This window comes from Hydra viridissima, unplaced genomic scaffold (genome assembly GCF_058129835.1).
Source record: "Hydra viridissima isolate aposymbiotic clone 2 unplaced genomic scaffold, HvirCarnegie_v1 scaffold_14, whole genome shotgun sequence".
NCBI lineage: Eukaryota > Metazoa > Cnidaria > Hydrozoa > Anthoathecata > Hydridae > Hydra > Hydra viridissima.
In genome coordinates, this window is record NW_028324313.1 from 4609014 (window position 1) to 4631365 (window position 22352).

At 27.3% G+C, this 22352-nt stretch overlaps 1 protein-coding gene and 1 pseudogene across 4 annotated transcripts in view; one reads left to right on the plus strand and one right to left on the minus strand.

The window, feature by feature from the left end:
• Positions 1-281: 281 nt before the first annotated feature.
• LOC149878952 (uncharacterized) lies at positions 282-2068 on the minus strand (annotated as a pseudogene).
• A 79-nt stretch (positions 2069-2147) lies between these two features.
• The window catches only part of LOC149878953 (dynein beta chain, ciliary-like), a 43835-nt gene continuing 23630 nt past the window's right edge, over positions 2148-22352 (plus strand). For all 4 annotated transcript variants that reach the window (XR_016446760.1, XR_016446762.1, XR_016446761.1 and 1 more), the window contains exons 1-22: positions 2148-2699; positions 3207-3394; positions 3892-4090; positions 4165-4264; positions 4492-4703; positions 5107-5340; positions 11737-11904; positions 11993-12109; positions 12252-12517; positions 12957-13025; positions 13096-13222; positions 14505-14769; positions 15311-15480; positions 15597-16004; positions 16324-16578; positions 16877-17046; positions 17168-17390; positions 17627-17743; positions 18592-18678; positions 20598-20788; positions 21756-21966; positions 22096-22341. Coding sequence is in view for 1 of the 4 variants with exons in the window: in XM_090071166.1 (XP_089927292.1) it covers positions 2355-2699; positions 3207-3394; positions 3892-4090; positions 4165-4264; positions 4492-4703; positions 5107-5340; positions 11737-11904; positions 11993-12109; positions 12252-12517; positions 12957-13025; positions 13096-13222; positions 14505-14769; positions 15311-15480; positions 15597-16004; positions 16324-16578; positions 16877-17046; positions 17168-17390; positions 17627-17743; positions 18592-18678; positions 20598-20788; positions 21756-21966; positions 22096-22341 (4368 nt within the window). In the remaining 3 variants the exon portion in view is untranslated. The remainder of the gene's footprint in view (positions 2700-3206; positions 3395-3891; positions 4091-4164; positions 4265-4491; positions 4704-5106; positions 5341-11736; positions 11905-11992; positions 12110-12251; positions 12518-12956; positions 13026-13095; positions 13223-14504; positions 14770-15310; positions 15481-15596; positions 16005-16323; positions 16579-16876; positions 17047-17167; positions 17391-17626; positions 17744-18591; positions 18679-20597; positions 20789-21755; positions 21967-22095; positions 22342-22352) is intronic.

Sequence of the window (22352 nt, forward strand, 5' to 3'; positions counted from 1 at the left end):
TACTTCTACTTTTTGGGTTACTTAATAACTTAGTAATTAAATTAAAAATTAACTTAAAAATTATTTAACAAATCAAGGAAAATATCCATTAGCTAAACAACAACGACAAAAAACCCCAACTCATTAAAAAACAATTTCAAACTTAATTATATTACTTTCCTTTTAAATACCAAAGAAAGTACCAACCAAAGAAAACTATTATAAATTAAAACAAAGGAACAACAATTACTTAAACACACAAAAAAGCAAGTTAAAATTATTTAACACTAATTTGAATACAGTTTTCAGGGTTGAAATTTAGTGTTTATTCTTAAAACCTATGGAATGAGATGCATTATTAACAAACTTACAAAATAAAAAATAATTAAAAACATCCAAATGTATTTAATACAAAGATATTCAAACACACAAACATTGTTGAAAGTTTACCAAGCATGATGCAACAAAGACTAATTGAGATGCTATTGGTGCTAAAGAAAGAGGCATTACTCTATCAAGTAATCTAAACTTTTTCAAACGTTCATTAAACTGTTCAACATGAACTCGTGCTTTTGCAATTCTTTTTGTTTGAATTATCTCTTCTTTTGTAAACATTTCATGGTCACCTAAAAATGGTGGAATAAATATAGTTGCTTGCTTTTGTAGAAGCAAGTCTTGAATAGTAAATCCTTTATCAACAAAAAAGATATCTTGAAAGTTAATAAGCCCCATAATTCCACACTTTTGAAATAAAGCCACATCACTAATGCTACACTCGTATAAATCTGATATAAATGATGCAGCACCATTTGGATTAGTTGCAATAAGACATTTCATTGTGCAATGGCTTTTATACGAAGAATAAGTATTTCCTTGCTGCGCATAATTCTCCAGCACCTCACACCTAAACTCTGTACAGTCAATGATGGCACGGATATTCTTAAATGGTCTAAATTTCTGGAAAAATGGAAGATTTCTTTCATAAACTTGTCTTTCTGGAAAAATTTGAAGCTCCTTAAAATGATAAAAAAATGAACATTATCCATGCTGTGAAAATAAAACAAATAAAAAATTCATTAACATTAAACCACTGAGCAAGAGTAAAAATATTGAAACCTCTTCTTAGTCTCAACAATGTGACAGAGAGTTGCTCTTTTACAGATAACTTCAAAGACTCTCACACTCCTAGAGCTGTTCCAATATGAAAGTTTATACTTTGCTGGTCCAAGAAAGTTGTACAAAGTAGAAAATTGAAATTCAGTAATACCAATAAAATATTTGCAACTTTTTTCTGAAAATAAAATATTTTCCATCGACGTTGTATTTGCAACTAAACAATACAACGAATTAGGTAAAGTTTGATTTAAAAGAGCGTGATTTTCTTGATTTTGATTTAAACTATTTTTTAAAACTATTGTTTCAATCTTTGCTCCAAGCATAAATTTATCATAAATAGTTTGAGTAGATTTATCATATATTGTAGCAGTAAATGATGAAGAAGAATCTAAAATAAAGTCATTGCTATTCCCAGCAATAACATCATCAATATTGCACTCTGTAACTGTTACAGAGTCTGTAGTGTTATAAGAACTAACAGAGAGATTAGAAACTGTGTTAATATTGTTGTTATCATTTTGACGATAAAATCTACACAATGTAAACTTTTCAGTTTAGAAACATTATTTCAAATAATCAGTAATTTTCTTTTTCTTTTATTATTTTTCTCCAACTGATCTTTTGAATGACTCGCACATATAAGATGTGGATTTTCTTCAGAAGGACCCTTTCCTCCAATAAAATGCAAGGAACAAATATAGGTGTCTTTTTTAACTTTATACGTAGGAAAAAATTTACGACCACAAGCATGAAGCCATATCTTGCATTTATCTGTTCTCAAACTTTGCTGGAGTTTTTCACATTTTGTCGTCGAATCTTTTATATTTCCAACTTTTTGAAATCTTAAAAAATATATACCAGGTGGCAAACTTTCAGGGTAGAGAGAATCTGATGTGCATAAACCCCAACAACAGTGTTTTGTTGCACCCTTAGACAATTTTTCTACTTGCACTGGTAGTAAACTTACTTGCATTTTGTTATGCTTGTCCGCATTTCGATCCCAGTAAGCTTTGCGAAATATTCATTAAATCTATTTTTAGAACCGCAACGGTACACTATTTAGCAGGGCGCGAGTTAAGTGTCTGTGAGAAATCAGAAATCGAACTTATCACTAAGCAACCGCTTCGCCATTACAATTCTACGTTCGAAAATAACCATAAATCACTTTAAAAACAGGCTTCATATTAATTTTGGTAGTTAATACTGTTGTCCATACTAAAATATTAACTAATTGGGTCAGATTTCTGCGCATTCATTTCATGGATTTTTCTGATCTAAGACTTGATTATTTAAGTGAGTTTGTTCTAAAAACTTTTAAATTGAAAGCAGATAAGTGGACAAAGCTAGTTGGAAACGATGAATATAAAAAAATAATTATAGAATTTTTTGAAAAGACAGATAATTTTCAGTTATTCATAACTCTAACAAGCGCTGGAGTACTTGTTCCAGGTTATTTTTTTGCTTTTGGATCCAAAAGCAAAACAATATACTTCATTAAAAAAGAGAAAAATGAGATAATATCAAAAGATAAATATAAAGGATCACTGATAATTGGAGATATATCATCTGCACCATTGGATCAACTTTCAGCTTTGGTTGATGAGGTACACAATATATATATATATATATATATATATATATATATATATATATATATATATATATATATATATATATATATATGTATGTATGTATGTATGTATGTATGTATGTATGTATGTATGTATGTATGTATGTATGTATGTATGTATGTATGTATGTATGTATGTATGTATGTATGTATGTATGTATGTATGTATGTATCTATCTATCTATCTATCTATCTATCTATCTATCTATCTATCTATCTATCTATCTATCTATGCATATTATTGCTAAGCACTAAAAATTTGTTTCACTAATAATTCTTATTGTTAGATAGAGACTCAAATTATGGGTTAAAAAATTGATTTAATAGATATTTATAGTTGTAATAAAAATCAGGTTAACTACTTTTAATGGGAGATTTTTATGAATAACAAGTAAAATAGCACTTGAAGTAATAGTAGTTTTTATTTATTTACAAATTAAAGTAATTAATCATTCAAATGCTTCTTTATTTTTTTTAATAGGTTTTTATTCCTTTACTATCAAATGAGAAAAATCAGACAAGTTGGCCTAATGTTGTATCACAAGATATATTGCATCATGCTGTTAATCTAAAAAATAATGTTTTCATCATCTCTGGACAATATAAAGGACGAACACTTCTGCCACTACCTATTGGATTAGAAAGTTTCAAGGAATTTTCTAATGAAAAGTAAATAAGATAATATTTTAAAATAATTTGTCTATGCATGAATATATATATATATATATATATATATATATATATATATATATATATATATATATATATATATATATATATATATATATATATATATATATATATATATATATATGCATATATATATACATATATATATATATAATATATATATATATATATATATAATATATATATATATATATATATATATATATATATATATATATATATATATATATATATATATATATATAAAATATATCTGTGTGTTACTCAATTCATAATATATTTAATAGTTTTATAAAATCTAACACATAAGTGTGTTTGCACATATATGTTATCAACAGAGACTGTTTGATGAAATATAAAATCTTAATGTTAAATTATATAAAAAAATAATAATTTTAGCTTAGTTTTTTTCATAGTGTGTTTTCAATTTTGTTATTTTTCAACTGCTTTTTTTTTTTCGTTTTAATGTTCTTTAGAGTTGTAGAGCTATCTGAGTCAGATAGATTGCTAGTACATAGCATTGAATCAGTGGTCATTGATTGGACACATCAGATATCTAAAGTATTAAAACGAAGTTCTGCTCAGGCCTTGATAGAGGGTTTAAACCCCGGACCGATTGTTGAACTTAACTTTTGGAAATCAAGATCAATAAACTTGGAAAACATTTTTCTACAGGTTAATTTCTGTTCTTTTTTTTTGTCTATCTTTTTCCTTGGTATAGTTTAAATGATATTTATATTGAAATTTAGCTGCAAGAAACAAGAGTAAAGAAAATGGCTAAGCTTTTACAATTATCAAATAGCAGTTACTTTGCTTCTTTCAAAAAGCTATTTAAATCAGTTGTAAAGGGTAATTCTTAAGTCTTAAGTTTTGTTTATAGAGTTTTTGTTGGTATTTATTGTAAAGTTTTTAAATTTTAATAAATCTGCAATGGTCCTAAACATCTAAATGCTCCTAAATAAATACATATATTCTTTTAGCAGCATTAGACTAAGATGTTTTTAAAAATTTTTTTGTCTTTTATGCTTTTTCTATTTGAAAAAAATATTATGTAAAAAAATAGTTTGTTTTCACAGCCTTAGATGAAGCATATGATATCAATATGCATTTAAAACCACTTAGACGACCTCTAGAAGAATTAGATCAACTAGAAATTCCTGAAGTGCATTATTTTTTGTGTCCCTTGATGCATGCAGTTGGACTGCTTTGGGTGAAATCAAAGCATTATTGCAAGCCAGGGCGTATTATAGTATTATTACAAGAAATTGGAAACTTGCTTATATATCTTGTTAGTTTTTTTATTCTTCACCTTTAAAGCCTTTTTTTATCATTCATATTATTTACCCTGGATTCTATAATGTTATCTTAAAACCATCCACTATTAAAGTTACATGCATTATATTAAGTAAAAAAGAATATTTCATGATCAGTATTTTTATTGCATTATCAAAAATTTATACTTATTTCTAATTAACTAGCAAATTTATGATTATACAATAGTTTATTGATTTTCTTTCAAAACTCTGAAAGCTTTGTAGAACTTTTTTTATCTTTAAAATTAGTAAACCAAATTGCTAAATTTTGAAAGAATTTTAACAAACTGCTGTAACCATTGAACATTCTTTTTTTTAACAAGTTTAATTTAGAAAAATGATTTAAATAGAATTTGATCTGGAAGTTTTATTTTTTAGGCTAGAAATTATCTGGATCCTACTGAGATTTTTAAGTGTGAACTGGAGGAATCCTCAAAGAAAGTCAAAATAGCACTGAATATGTTAGAGGAATATAAAATTCAATTTGAAAATATACGTAAAAACTTACCTTCTTACTTTAAAGATAACCAACCAGTAAAAAATTGGGAGTTTGCAAGTGAGTTAGTCTTCACCAGATATGATTTATTCATCAATCGCTTAGCACTAGTACAGGTAAATATTTTATGTATATATACCACCATCAAAGGGTTGAAATAAGCAAGGAGCAATTGGATTTTTCTTTATTTTATGTGAAATATTATTAGCATTACCATTTTTTAAAGTTCTTAACCCAAAGTGTGATACATAAGCACATAAAATACAAGTATCAAGAACAAATAAAAATTATTACCAAACAAAACTGAATATATAATTTTTATCTATGTGGATATGTCCTCCACATGCCTTGATTATTGCCATGCACATTTTTAACCTATTAGTTTTTTAAATATTCAAGTTTTACTTCTTAGTATGGTTCTTTTAGATACATATCTACATATGTATGCTTAGGGTAATTAGCTTAAAAATCAAGCTCCAAACAATTCCTAATATCAATAGTTCAAATACTAGGTTTGAAATTTAACCAGATCTCTCAAAAAGAGAGTTTAGGAATTTTTTTCTAGGATTAAATCTGGTAAATAGGTTAAGACTTTTCTAGCAGTTTTATTTGATTTACCTTTGATCAAAGTTTGTCTATTGACCTAGTAAATTTATCTTTAGATTTTGTGGGACCATATATGTTTGTTATCAAGTGCCTTAAGTGTTCTCATTAGTATGCAAGATGCTAACAGGTCATAAACGTTTTCTCCCCAGATGAGTCAATAATCCAGATGGATTTTTTTTGTAGTTATTAAGTAGGGCTCATTACTAGACACTGCCATTGAGTTTGTGGAATCTAAATCGATTGCTATTAGGTGTGTAGTGGGTCAAATAGCTACCATCTAGTTCAGAAATAACACTGAAATTTTCCTGCTTTTCTGTTCTTTAATGGAATCTTTTAGTGCAAGTAAATTTTCAATCAAAACCATAGTTGAGTCTTTTCATTCATCTGCAAATATTACTTTAATAAATACTTACATAATTAGTTGAAATTTCTTTACTCACATCCTGCAACTCAGATTCTTAGAGTACATTCAATCAATATATATTTTGTGTTAAGGATGTTACAAAAAACACAGGTCATTGCAAATAGTAGTTCACTAATAAAATGCAATGACCTAAATAATATAAAGAGAAGACAAAAGAAAAACATAATAGATAAACTAGTCACATAGTAAAAGTATAACTTTACAAAAATTTATATTATAAAGGTAAAGAATAAAGTTAAGCGTAACTTTCTAGGTAAAAATGATGGAGTGACTTTAAGAACAGATTCTTGGATTTAAGCATTAAATCTGTTTTTAGGGTGTACGGAAGGGTGTTCCAAGAAAGGATACACTGATATGTAATGGAATTTTTTCCATGTTTAGTTGTCTGTTTTTGTGGGATGGTTAAGTTATTAAAAGTGACTGATCTTAGATTATGCCCACATGTTGTCCTACTATTAAAGTAGTTATGAAATATCAAAGGAAGGAGACCGTGTTGTTGATCCCAGGCAAATGAACAATTTAGAAACTGGATTAAATCATAGAAACAAAGAACTTTGGATGTAAGATACAGGATGTCATTAGGGAAGTCTCTTGAACAGAAACTATTCGTATTGCTCTATTTTGAAGCGAAACAATTTTAGAAAGACAGACGGTTTTAGATTGTCCCCAAACTTGGCATGCATATTGTAAATGTGAACCAAAAATTGCGTGATATACAGATAGTAATGTTTCAAAATTGATGTAGTTTCGAATTTTTGCTAACATGCCATTGGAATGGTTTAGTTTGAGAGCAAGGTTATTTATATTTGTTTTATATGAAAGTTTCTCATCTATCATAACACCAAGATAAGTTATGTAACTAGACAAAGGCAGCTTTTGGCCACTTATTCTAAAGTTCAAGTATTTTGGAAGTATCTTGTTAGTTTTTTTAGAAAAGTTAGTATACTGCGTCTTAAATATTACTATTTCTGTTTTTTTAGTATTCAATGAGATTTTGTTTGCTCGGAGCCATTGAACAAGACTGGCCATATCCTCATTAATATATTTACTTAGTTTTTTGAGGGAGTTTGTTGTTAATTGAAGATTTGTATCATCAGCAAAATGATATGTATTTGAATGTTTGATAGAAAGATTAAGATCATTGATGTAAATAATAAAGAGAAGAGGACCTAATATGGATCCCTGAGGAATATCAATGCAAACGCTTTTAATGTCTGAAAAGGTGCCATTTAAAGTAACAAACTGTTGACGATTGGAAAGGTATGATTTAAACCATTGCAATGGTATGCTGTATAAACCATAATAGTTAAGCTTTGATAGGAGAATGTCATGGTCTACATTGTCAAAAGCTTTTTGTAAATCAATGAAAACCCCACAGGCAAAGTTTCCATTATCAAGAGCAACTTTTATACTTTCTGTAATTTGGATTAGAGCGTGAGCTGTAGAATGCTTTTTATGAAAACCAAACTGGTGCTTATATGAGCATTTATTTTGGTTTAGGAAGTCGTATAATTTATTATGCATAACTTTTTCAAAAATTTTTCTTAAATTAGATAGAAGAGAGATCAGACGATAGTTGGTGCAGTCAACTGTAGATCCTTTTTTGTGGACTGGAATAACTTGGGCCAGCTTGAAGACATTAGGAAATATTCCTTTGCAAAATGAAATACTTAGGATGATACTTATTGGTTTGCATAGAATTTTTGACGCCAGTTTAAGAAGTTTTGTTGGAAGGCTGTTCGGTCCAACACTCTTACATTTTATGATAGTGGAATTTATATAGTCGAGGGTTTCCTCTTCAGTTATTGGTTGCACATAAAAAGTGTTGCTATTAGGATTGGTCAGATACTTTTGAAAGTTGAATTTAGAATTTGGAATTTGATTGGATAATTTTGAAGCAATCGTAGTAAAGAAATTGTTAAAATGATTAGAAATTAGAGCTTTAGGATTATTTTGTATTTGTTGTTGATCAGTATGCTTGTTGAGGAGTAACTTTTATTTGGCTTTACATTTATCAATTCTTTTATACCCTTTCAGATGTTTTTTATATTATTGATATTGTGTCTAAAAAAGTTTGTGTAATATTCCTTTTTGCTAAACTTTATAAGATTGCTTATACTATTATGATATTGTTTAAAATTTATAAAAAGTAAATTTTTCTTTCTACAGTCTTTTGATTTTAATATTTTTTATAAAGTTTGTTTTTAATTGTTATTGACTTGAGAATGCCTTTTGTTATCCAAGGTTTATTATTGCTAGTTACTTGATCTTTTGTCAATTTTTTGTAAGGGGGATCTTTGTTCAAAATATAATCAGAAATTTCGATTTGCTTTTTAATGGAGTAATTGACATCATTTTCTTCTTTTATAAAGTCATCCTATTCAACATTTGAAATATCTTGAATAAATTCAGCTTTTTTAAAGTTTTTAAAGCACCTCCTAAAAATAGGTTTAGGTGAAGTTTGCATTTTGGAATGTGGCATTATTATAAACTGAGCAAGATGATCAGATATTGAAGCGGTAAGGTTTCCTGAGATTATATCAGAAAAATAAAAATTTAAAAAAATGTTATCAATTACTGTTTCAGAATGAGTGGTTATGCGTTTAGGCTGTATGATAAAATGAAAAAGAGAATTTGAAACCATTGATTCTAAAAAATATGAAACTTCATTGGATGTATTGTATTTGAGCAAGTCAAAATTGAAATCTCCATTAACATAAACTTCTTTTTGTCTAAGCTAATTTTCTCAAGAAGAGAATTTAGGTAATGATCAACAAATTCAGATGGACACATTGTTGGATGACGATATAAACAACCAACTATTAAGTTGCTTTTTTTAGCATTTATTACTTCAATGAATATCGATTCGAGTTGTTTACTTTTAACCAGGATCAAGTCAGTTATAACTTTAAAGTTTAAACTAGACTTAATATACATCAAAGCACCACCCTTTTTAGCTTTAGTTGGCTTGTGAATGGTTACATATCCGTCTAAATCAACATTAGTTATAGACACATCTTTATCATGCAAATTAGATTCAGTTATTCCAATAACATCTGGCATATTATTAAAAGATGCTAATAGTATTTTAAAATTGTCAATATGATATGGTAGTGAAGATATATTTATATGGAGATAACTTACAGAATTTCGGGATAACTCATTGTACCTAGGAACATCTACATATTTGCAGTTGATTGAAGTATAAGATGAGTCATTGAGATCCCCAAAAAGGTTTTTCAAATTTGGATTATCAGATAGATTTTTAACAAGGTTAAATTTCAGTGACTTTCCTGCAAGAGTGGTAGATAACTCTTAATCAGAAATATTAGAGAAAAGAAGAAATGTTTTTGTACAGATTAGGCAGTACCAAGTATTTAAAGTTTTGATTTTTTCATATGTCAGTTTGTCAACTCGATTACATTTTATGTAATCGAGTTCAGTGTATCCACTTGTCACATAAATCACATTGGATAGCTGATTGATTTTTAGCTACTGCTTCAAAGCATATACCACAAGCTTGTTTCACTACCATCATTAAAAAGTTACAGAAAAAAGATGGTTAAAAAAAGAAAAAAAAGAAAGAAAATCTAAGTGAAAAAAAGTGAGTTGCATAAAAAAGAAAATCAAGAAAAAAAGTGTATGTATAATATGTATATATAAGTATATTATCCAAGAAGGAAGTCATTATCTAAGTTTATATAAGAAGATATAATTTTAACTAGTATATGATCTTTAAATAATAAACTTTTCATACTTCTTTTTCATTGACAGTAGTTGTTTTTCTTCTTTATTTTAACAGTTTTTTGTGTGTTTTCTTGTTTTGGCTTATCTGATTTTTAATATGAAAATGGTATTGATATTTACTTTTCCTTCTTCTTCTAATTTTATAAACTTACTGTCAACTTTACCTTTTGATTTTCAATAGAAATATTTTTTCTGGTATCTTTAAAATTTTCACGAATACTTTTTTAACCAAAAATTCTTTTTGAAATTATTTACTTTCTTAACCTTATTTTCTTTATTTATTTTTTCCTTTTTCTTTTTATACGATCTTTTCTTTTATAATCTTTTTTGTCCAAAAAATCTTCTACTTTTCAATTAAAACTTAATCAGTTTCTATTTAGCTTTTTTATTTTTCTTCACCATTAAAAAAACACGCCCACCATTTGCAAAAACATTGCAGAGATATGCATGGTTAATTTTTTCTATTGGAGCACTTGTATTCAAAGCATCTTTTTTATATCCTTTTGTAGTTTTTCAAAAGTTACACTGTGAGCAATTTTTCTTCGCTCTGCCTTAATCTTTCTCTTTGTTTCTGTTTTTTCAATTTTACTCATTTGGTAGCCTGACATTGATTTAATTTTGTCTCCTTAAAACTGAGGCAGATAAGATCAAGTTGGTACCTTAATATTCCTAAAACAAATGCACACATTGTGCACCTCAGCAGAACAATCTCCACCTCACCAGAACAATCTCCTTACATGATGTATCATTATCAGTGCATAGAATTATGATGCACCTACATGTTGTTATATTTAACATGTCTAGCTTATTTTCCCATCGTTTGAATATATGTTTAGTTTGAATATATAGTTTTGTTTATGTGATAAGAAATATCTCTGAACTTATTCCAGGCAGCTGAAGTTTTATCTGAAAGGATTTGTAAAAAAAATTTTAGAAAACAGGAACATCTAGTTTTTAAAATTTTTAAATTCCTCAATTCTTAATTTTATTTCGTTTTGTTTAACTTTCACTATAAAACAGTCAAAGTAGTTTAAGAAATATTAAACAGAGAAAGCAACATACATGTGTATGAATTAATGTAGAATTTCAAAAAAAAATGTGTGTACTATAAGATGTACTTGCTGAACTTTACAACTATTCTGTAAAGTAAAGTAAATATTTTTTTTAAAGGTTTTTTGTGTTTTTCAAACTGATTTTTACAGTCTTTGTTAAGCAGCTTCTGGAGTCAGAGTTAGTAAAAATGTACTATTTCTGGTCATGGTTAGTTTTTACTTTTTATATTTTATTTAAACAATTTTCTGTCAAAACAAATGCAAATTTGTTAGCTTATCTTATCAGCTTGACAGCTACCTTTGCTCGCTGAGTCCACAGCCTTGATATGAATAATATTCATATCAAAAAGTGTGCAAATATAATACTGCTTAACAGAAGCTGATTATAAAATTAAAAAAAAAAGCATCTAAAGTATGACATTACTTATCATAATAAAAACTAAATTTTGACTTTTTTTTCATTTTGCTAATTATTTTCTGGTATTTTTTGTTAACTAAAGCAGGACTTGTGTGTAGAAACTATATTTTTGATAAAAAAAAATTATTTGGGTTTAAATTGAAATAATACTGTCTTAAAATCCCATTAATTTTTTTTGTTTTGGCAGTGAACTTATCTCTTGTATAAATAATTTCACATAAAACTCTTAAATTAAATTTTTGTCATTTAGTTTATGTTACTTTAGAATACATTCCAGACTGCAATTGAGTTCAATAAATTAGAAAAAGTAGAAATTGGAGGCATTAAAGGTCGCATTTTAAGTCACCATGTTATGCAAATATTCACTGAATTTCAAGATAGTTTCCGTGTGTTTGGAAGTAGCTTGTATGACAGCCTTAACCCTAATGATATGGCAAGATTTTTCTTTTAGCATTTAACTAGTTTTTTTCATTTCTACTTTTATTTGGTTTTAGAATTTAATAGTTTCTTGTTTCTTCTAGGGTTTTCACAATGATTATTGTAAATTTCAATTGCTAATTGAGGACTTAGATATCCGTCTTGCCACTATCATCAATCATTCATTTAACAATTGTTCATGTTTGGAAGCCTCTTTCAAAGTTAGATTCTTTTAAAATATTACTTCTTTTAGAAATTTAATTAAGCTGAATTCTTATGTTAAAATCAACAACCAATTTTATTTAAGATAATATTTGCATCTCTAAGTCTGTTAAACTTGCATGCTATTTATTTATAATTTAGTTAATTGATATTTTTGGTTCCCTTCTTGATCGCCCCCTTATTGCTAAAAACTTTGAAACAAAATATCAAGTTCTCTTGCAAATGGTAGAAGATGAGTTGGATCAGGCAAAAATTGTTTTTGATAATCAAGTTATGGCAACATCCAAAAAAAAACAACTTTCTGGCAAAAATATGCCATCTGTAGCAGGCATTTTACAGTGGTCACACCAATTGCGTCTAAGATATCACAATCCTGTTCATTATCTAAAAATGTCTGTCAATCAAAAGTAAATGCTTTTTGTTGTTGTTTCATGTTACACAAACATGCAAAAAAAAATTTTTTTTTTTTTAAAAAAAAAAAGGTTGAAAAAACTGGGAAAAATATTTATCAGGTGCCAATTTATTGTAAAGTTTTTTATTGCAGATAAACTATTTATAAGCATTTAATTTATCAAATAGAAATTAAAATAAAGAAGTTGTTTATAAAGTTGCTTGAACTGTTTTCAAGATTAGCTTTTTCAGGATATTATAAAGATATGTAATATTAAAAGTTGCTTCAAATGATAAAACAAAAAAAATAGTCTCAAAGCAGTTATCTAATAAAAAAAATTACTAGACATTTTAATTATGGCAAAAGATAAGCTTGCATTATTTGAGACTAGAAACAATTATTTTGATGAGATTTTGTAGTAACAGTTTTAGAATATTATATTATTGAATTTTCAGGTTTTTGCAAACTAGTATTGGCAATTTTATCTTTGAAAAATATGAAGAGATGAACAATTTGTTAAAGAGGTACTTTATTCTTACAAAGAACATCAAAGTCATTGTGAAAAAAAATTTTTTTAAAGATTTTTTTATTTAGTTATGAAGACAGTATCTATTCTAAATGGACATCAGGAGTTAGTATAATTGCTGATCAAAACTTGAGTAAACCTCTTATAATCAGAAGCCCAGAGAAAAATCTTATTTCTGTTAACTTTGATCCACAGGTATGTTTTAGTTAAACTTGCCTTCTGATAACTTTTATTGCAAAAGACATTAGCAACATATACACAGAAAATGAAGACTTAGATTTTTGCCGATTTATCAAACTGTTGAGTTTCTATCAGTCACAAATGGCTTTTAAATGGTTCTTCTTGTATCTTTAAGTAGCATATCTTTAGGTCAAGCTTGATTTAATAGTTAAATCCAAGATCAGCATACATATACTTGTGGTATTGATTGTCCTTTGATTGGTAAAGAAAATTTCCTGAAAAAGAAAACAAATTATTTTAATATTATGCTTTTGAAATAGCAAATCCATTTACTCTACATGAGCTGAATGTTAGAAAATGATTTAAAAAAATTTTTAAGAATATTAAGCTCTTAATCTCGATAGCTTTTTCTATCCTTTCTCATTTTTTATCTTTATTACTTCGTTAGTTTTGTTTGATTTTTTTTGGGAAAAATTCTCATGGAAAAACTCTCATAGCTTCTACATGTAAAGTTTAAAATGTTTTGTCTCCTTATTCCTTATTTTTCCTCTGGTATTTAACAGTTATTATTATTACAATCAATTGTTATAACTTTATCCAGCAGAAATTGTTTTAATAAATATAACAAAGTAATATTGTACAGTTGGATTGAAGTATCCCAGTCTGCAAATAATTTTGGTGGTCAAATATAAATTCAATTAGACCTTTCAGCAAAATCCATGAATGATTTTATCTGCTTAAGTTGTACCAAAAGTTTGAGAGCAACTACTAAATTAGTGTCCTCTAACTTTGCTGTAATAGTTGCACCAAACCTTTGAGTAGAAAATGCTATTATTTATTATCTCTAATCATAAGAAAAGTATATTTAATCATTTGAGTATAAGGAAAAGAGTATGTAGTTTGCTTCAGATGGCTAGGTTTTTTACCCAAGGGTCTTGTCACCATATTCACTGATTTTGAAAGCCATCAGTAAGGTTTTTGACTAACATCTTTTAAAAACCTAATCCCACTCAGACTAAGACTTATGAAAAAATTGAATGATTTTTAACTGCAGAGTCAATTAGCTGTAATATCTGCTTTCAAAGAGAAAAAGTGCCAAATAGTAAAACTGACAACATGGCTTTCTTAAAAACATAGGCTATATAACATCATTTAATTTTCAATAAGTTTTCCCTTTTTAATTAAATATGTTTTCTATAGAACTTATGGTATATTTTTGCTGCTGATTCCACATTTAAATAACTTGTAATAAAGATTTTTAATTAAAATTTTTTTAAGAATTCCTTTTTTATTTTAGCTTGTTGCTGTACTTAGAGAAGTAAAGTATCTTGAAATGACTGAAAATAACTCACTTGATAGCATTCCTGAAAGTGCATTAGCTGTTTATAAGCGCAATAATGAGTTTAGTAAGTATTGTGCAAACCTTGACTTGATTGCAGCTTGGTACAATAAAATTTGTGTAACAGTCTTGGAAGTTGAATATCCACTAATAAAAGATCAACTAGATGTTATCAACATACAACTAAAGCAAGCTGAAGATCAGCTTAACTGGAACAGTGAAGGTTTGTACAAACTAGAAACTTAAATCTGAACATTGCATTTATGATAAAACTTTTTTCTTGTTATTAACTGAAATTAGTAAAACTAAATTTGATTATGTTAAAAATCAACATTCATAAGATATAAGCTAAGTTTGTTTTATGGTTATTCATAAAATTTTGTTAGTCTTGTTAAAATATACTTCTGTTGTAGAAAAATGCTTTGAAAATAACAACAAATATGATATTTAAACATAGAAATTAAATATTGTAAAGATAACACATGAAACTAGCACCTTGGTGTTTTTTAACATTATGACCCTTTCTTTAGTACAATCATAATTTTAAAAAAAATATTATAGTAACTGTTTTAACTCTGCTGAATTTTTAATGTGTATTAATTCATTTCTTTTGAATAAGATTTCATAAATGGTTCTGCACCTACAGTTGATTAAAAGCATAATAAGTAGAAAGGAAGAAGCAGTTTTTGTTTTACTATAAAAATTTATTTTATATTTTGAAGCAATCATTTTGTTAAAAAATAACAATTTAATTCTGGATAAAGGCATTTGGGATTACATTGATCAATCTCGTGAGATGGTCCATTTGTTAGAGGTGAATGTTCAGTCAGCTAAATCAAATGTTAGTACAATAAAAATGCTGATGAATAAATGGAGTATTATGCCACTTTACGATAGAAAAGATGGGAAGAAAGATGGGCTTCTAAATATTGAGGTATAATGTGTTGTTAAAGTTAAGTAAGTATCTGATTTTTATGTTCTCTTTGTCAAGTTTTGATTTGGGAATAAAAAAAAACCTTTTATTTGCTTAACTAAAGCTTTTCTTTTCAGGAGAGACTTTTTGTTTTAAAAAAACGTTATGACTTCATCAGAGAAATAGGAGATCAAATATTCAAATTAGTTTTAGAGAATATTAAAGCATTCTCAGCTAATGTAGACTCTGAAATTTGGAAATCTTATATTGAGTACTTAGATGACATGGTAGTTGAAGGGTTTTTAAAAACTATCAATTGTTCATTGCAATTTCTTCTTACTAACACTGATGTGAAACAGCTTCAGTTTCCTTTGTTTGAGTCAAGGCTAGAACTACAAGTACCTGACATGGTATTTATACCTGCTTTAGACTTTAATTGCAGTGGTGGTTTTTTTAACATTATGGAAGAGATTTTATTTGACATTTATCATCAAGCAAGTCTCATAAATCGTCTTGCATCACATTATGATCAAACAGATTATCAGGTATATTTTGCTTAGATTTTTAACTCATTTATTGGTAAAAATTTTCATATTTGTCTATTGTAAGTTTATTTTTAAGTCTTCATTTATCTTCTTTCTTCACTCATACCATTTAACATTAAATTGTTATTGTGAAATAAAATGGTATCAATTCAATATCATCTCTACTCTAAAGTAAAATGAATTTCCATCCTTTTCAGTATTGTAGAGTATCTTTATATAACTTTTTGATTTAATGTCTGTATTTAGTTTAGTATTTTGTTTTTACTTTTTTTAAATTTAATTCAAATTTAATCTTTGAGTTTCTTTCATTTTTATGAAGAATGATATTGAAGAGGTTGAGGAACTTTCTGAGATTAAACAAGAGATTCTTGACCGTGTTTCAAATGTTATGAATAAAGCCTGTGATTATCGCAACTCTTTTCATTGTTTTGAGTACTTATGGATTGATGAACGCAATGAGTTTATGAACCAGTTCTTAAGATATGGTCGAGTATTATCACTAGAAGAAATGGAGCGACGTGGAGAAGAAGATATTCCAGAATGTTCTCCTACATTACAGCAGTTTAAAGAACAAGTAGGTCAAATAAAATGTATTTAGCATAAATTTTTTTATTAAATTTTTTTATACTTATTTGTTGTTGTATATTCCTATGGTTAATTTTACTTTTTTAAATATTATAAATTCCTGACGTTATTTTTACTGGTTGTGGAATTTTTTTAAAAATACTCTACTTTGCAGAATTATAACACTTTTTAAAATAAATAAATTGGTATCTGCTTTAGAAAAGTTATCACTTTTTTTTTTCTATATGTTTTCTCTTACTAAATTTCTTTCAAAACATTTATAACTTAATGTTAATTTTTCTGTGCAGATAGGTATTTATGAGAAATTATATGCTGAAATTGAGGAAATTGATGGAGTAACCATTTTTGATGGTTGGTTTCGTGTTGATGCAAAGCCATTTAAACAGGCCTTGTTGAATATTGTGAAAAGATGGAGTTTTATGTTTAAACAATATCTCATTGACCATGTTAAAAATAGGTTTGTATTCAAGTGACTTTTGATTCATTTAATAGAATTGAAAAGTTTTTTAAAGGGAAAAAAAAAATTATTGAAGAAGTAGTTACAATCAATTTCTTGAATTAAACTTGATTGTCATTAGCCTGAACAATTTATCAGCATTCATCAAAACAACTGATCAAGGGTTGCTAAAACCTGTTCAAGAAAATGATTTAAATGGTCTGGTTGAATGCATGGGTCATCTAATGGCAGTGAAAGATCGAACACAAACAACTGATGCAATGTTTGAACCACTGAAGCAAACAATTGAGTTACTTAAATCGTACAACCAAGAACTGAGTGAAGATATTCACTCTCTTTTACAGGTTTTGATTTGTCCTGATTTATTGCTTGAAAATTTTTTAATGCTTGCTAGATTGATAATTATTAAATATAGTTTTATTCTGCATGATCTTTCTATACAGAAGACTTATTATGTAAAATATATTAAGGCTTCAGTAATAATATTTTTATAAAAATCAGAAATAGTTTTATCAATATAAATTTTTAAAATATTTGTGAAATTATTTTTAAATAAAAAGAGCTTTATTTAAATTTACAGGAGCTTCCTGAGAAATGGAACAACACCAAAAAGATTTGTGTTACAGTTAAACAATATGTGGCTCCTCTTCAAGCCAATGAAGTAGCTATTATAAGAAGAAATTGTATAAGTTTTGATGTAGGTGCTATTCTATAGAAGATTACTTTATTCAGATTATTCTGTCCCTTTTACTGTTTTAGATTAGATATTTAATCTTATCTATTCATTTTTTATTCATTCATTTGCACTTTAATTTTATTCCTTTAGGCAATCCTTCTAGTCCCTTAGGCAATCATGCAGACCCTAGCTTTCTGCTTTCTGTTTTCTGACATTATTCTAAACTAACTTGTCTAAAAATGTAGATTCCCAAAAATCTAATAATCTGCTATGCTACTTATTACATTGTTATACCCTAAGAGTTCTGTCAAATTGTTCCTGATTTTAAAATTTAATCAAATTTCTATTCATCTTCCTGTCATGTACTACTATTCTTATTTAACTCTAACAGCAGATGTTTTCTTAGACATCCTTTTATAGTTTGCTCTAAAATTTTCACTTTTACACAATTTTTTGCAGCTGCCATCAAATATTAGTGTACATCAAATGCCCCTTCTGAAAAGAAAAAAATACATGTTTTTTAACTTGTAATAAAATGTAAAAAGTATGTATTTTAACTTGTATTATATCATAATCATTGTATGTTCTTTTAATATTTTGAGAAATATTCTTATAATATTAAATATTTAATGAATACTTAGATAATGTTAAACTTTTTCTGTGAATTCCAATCATTGTCAATAAAGCTGCAATCAATTTTGGAGATTTCTGTTATTCAGTAAATACATTATTTGCCTATTTTAACCAAGCCTATTTAAGAGGGGAACCTTGAGATATGTGTTTTAATGTGTATTAAATATTGATTTTATATATTTTTGTATGCTATTATACAGTAATACAATTCTTTATATATTATGTGTTTTTTTTAGGTTCGGCAACATGAGTTTCGTGAAGAATTTCGCAAGAATGCACCTTTAAGTTTTGAATCAGAGAATGTTTACAAGCGCATTGACATGGTATAAGTTAATGAGTTAAAAATTTAATGTTATTATAATCTACAGATGCTAATTTATTTATTTTAGTTTTAAATACAAGTTTATCTTATGACCCATCTTATTCATAAGGTACTCTTTTTATTAAAAAAAGTAAGAAAATTCTTGTATTCAACAAATTTTTGTTTTTTTTTATCAAGACAATTCAATATTAGCAAATAGGTCTTAATACATTTTTGTAATATTTCTGTAATTTTACTAAAATTTCATCTCTAAATATTAAATCAGAATAAGTTAAATTTTTGCATTAACATATTTAACATTTTAAGTTTCAAATCGTTCTAACTTAATTTACTTAAAGGTATCCAGAAGTAATTGTAATTTTGCTTACATTTTGCTAAAAAAAACTTTTTTTTTTCTCAAAGTATTACATGAGATGTAGAGCATTGTGCTCAAAATAAGTAATTCAAGTTTTATTTTATAACTTGCATGGAAATGTAGTTAGCTTTTAATTTTCTATAAACTGGGAAAATCAGTCAAGGAAATCCATGGTAAATTGACTTAAGTATACCAAGACATCACTCCTTTGTACATGACTGCTTGAAGATGAATTAATTGATCTAAATATGGCATCAAGAACCTCAAAGGCTAAGACTGTCATGGAGCACCAATTACAACTACAATACCAACTGTATAGCATAGATAATGATTGCCATATTTTTTTACATTAACTTGAAGCCCAAACATCTTTTACCTATGGTACTCAAAAGAATCATTTACAATTATCTTTATCTTTGAAAACTCATCATATTTTGCCCCCATCAGCTTATGACAGCTCAAAAAGCAAACCACATAGCATTTTTCCAACAGAATTTGGCCAAATTCAACAAAGATAAAAGGCAGTGTGATGTTTCACAGGCAATCATACTGGATATACTTGAAGCCAGTTCACTGGATATATTTGAGACCAAAGCAATCAATTTCATCACAGGTGGGTGTTTGAGAATCCATGAAAGCTCTCATCTTTTGAGACCAATTTAGCTTAATTGCATGATTATCATCATGTTTAAACCAACAGTCCCCTTCTGATCCACTGTCACAGGGAAAAAACATTGGTGTTTAAATATACATCAAAGACAACCTTATTTCTGTTGTTAGTGCCATTGAGAAGCAAGAACCAACATCAGGCACCAAAAATATGAAAATCTTGCATGACAATGTAAAACCTCTTGTCACAAATGTTATCCAAGGGTACCTGACCAACAATGGCATTACAATTAGCAACCACCCGCAGTATTTGCCAGACTTGATATCTTGTGATTTTTGGATTTTCAGCAAAATTAAGCCATATGATTAACAACCTGATTGACTATAAAGATGCCCAAAGTCTAAAAAATAGATTACAGAGATTACAGTTGCTACAATATCCAAAGAAGAGTGGCTAAATATATTCAAGAATATGGAGAGAATGCAATTATGCATTGATAATAAGGGCGAGTACTTTGAACTTTAAGTTAAATAAAAGTTATTAATATCTTACACTTTTATTCTTTTACTTCTGAAAGTAAAATTAGAAATGATTTAATTACATCAATTTTTTAACATAAAATCTAAATTCATAATTTTTAGATTTTTAAAAGTAGTGTTATTTAAATTTCATGTTATTAATATTTTCCAAATATATTTAGGTAAATATATTAGTAAAATATAAAGAAATAGTAAATTGGAATACTTATTGTAACCACTGATTTACATCTATAGATTTAATTATTTTTTTTACTATAAAAATTGTTTATGTAATGTTAATATCTATTGATATGATTTAATCATAACAATGATTTCTTCTGAATTTTCTACTTTTAATATAAATTTTTCTGATTACTATAGAGTTTACTTATGATCACCAGCCTATTTATTTTTATTTTGTTTGTTTATTTTGCTAGTGGCATATTCGAATATTAGACTTAGAATCTGAAATGCAAGCTATTCACCAATCTGCAAGTTTATTTGAAGTAAATGTTCCAGATTTCAAACAGTTGAAAGCATGCCGTAAAGAAGTTGTAATGCTTAAATCTTTGTGGGATATGATTGGATTAGTTATAAGCAATATTAATCATTGGAAAAAAACACTTTGGTAATCAAATATTATAATACATTTAATATTGCATGAGTATTATTTTAACTTAAAGTCTCATCTAATTAGATATTCTATGAAAAGACAAAAAGAGGAAGTAAAATTAGTTTGTGCTCAAATTAAATCTTCATAGTGCTGAGTTGCTTGTTTTACCATCTAATCAATTATTATAATACATTTAATATTGCATGAGTATTATTTTAACTTAAAGTCTCATCTAATTAGATATTCTATAAAAAGGCAAAAAGAGGAAGTAAAATTAGTTTGTGCTCAAATTAAATCTTCATAGTGCTGAGTTGCTTGTTTTACCATAAAACCGTTTTTGGAAAATTCAGAAATGTTCTGTCATTTTATGGAACCCAAGTACTTTACTATTGCAACAACAATTGTTAACATAATTTTTAAATTCAAAATCTCTATACTCTTTGTTCTTTTTATAAAATTATTTGGATAGATTATAAAAAGATTTAGAGAAACTAGTTAATTATTTAGATAAATTGTTTAGTATAGTTATACAGTTCACTAGAATGTAACAGTTTTTGTGATGGGGAAAACCAGTAGTTGTTTTTAAATTGACTGCTTCATTTCTATTTACTGGGCTAAAAATCTTATGGTTACAAGAGTAATAGTTGTCAGTGTTTTTCATCACTCTATTAACATTTTCCTCAGTAATGTTGCTGTAGGTGTAATCATAATAATTTTTTATACCCTCACTCATTTTACGCTCATTTCTTGCTACATTGCAAATGCTTTTTTGAGTAGTTTTTTAAGTTCTTAATTTTAACAGAGTTTGTTTATCAATGTGTGCTTATGAGTTTTATAGGCTGCTAATCAAAATATTTGTTCTCTTCTAAATCATTTTGCTTTTTTTTACATTTAACTATTTTTGTTGATGAATTAAAGTCATACATAGAAGAGATATTTAAGGTAATTCTACCTTAAATTGATGAATCAATTTAATTTTCAGGACCAAAATTGATGTTGAGTCAATGGAGATTGACTGCAAAGGTTTTGTAAAAGAAATTCGTACTCTGGATAAAGAAATGAAGGCATGGGATGCATTTACTGGATTAGATGTAACAGTTAAAAATATGATTACATCATTGAGATCTTTGAGTGAACTTCAAAATCCAGCACTTAGGGAACGTCATTGGCAACAACTAATGAAAGCAACCAAGGTTAATAACTATTTTAATGATTGTAGTGTTTATTTTTACAATTTTTTAAAATGCTCTTTTTATGATCAGTTTTAATAAACATAACCACTTTAATATAGTATTATCTGTTAATATCTAATAATGATTTAGGTCAAGTTTTTGATGAATGAAAATACATCCTTAGCTGATTTGCTTGCCTTGAATTTGCATAAATTTGAAGATGAGGTGCGGAATATTGTTGATAAAGCTACAAAAGAACTAGGCATGGAAAAAGTTATTGCAGAACTCAATAACATATGGTCAGTTATGTTGCTGGAGTATGAAGAACATCATAGAACAAAAATAAAGTTGTTAAAGACAAGTGAAGAGCTTATAGAAGTTTTAGAAGATAATCAAGTAACTTATAA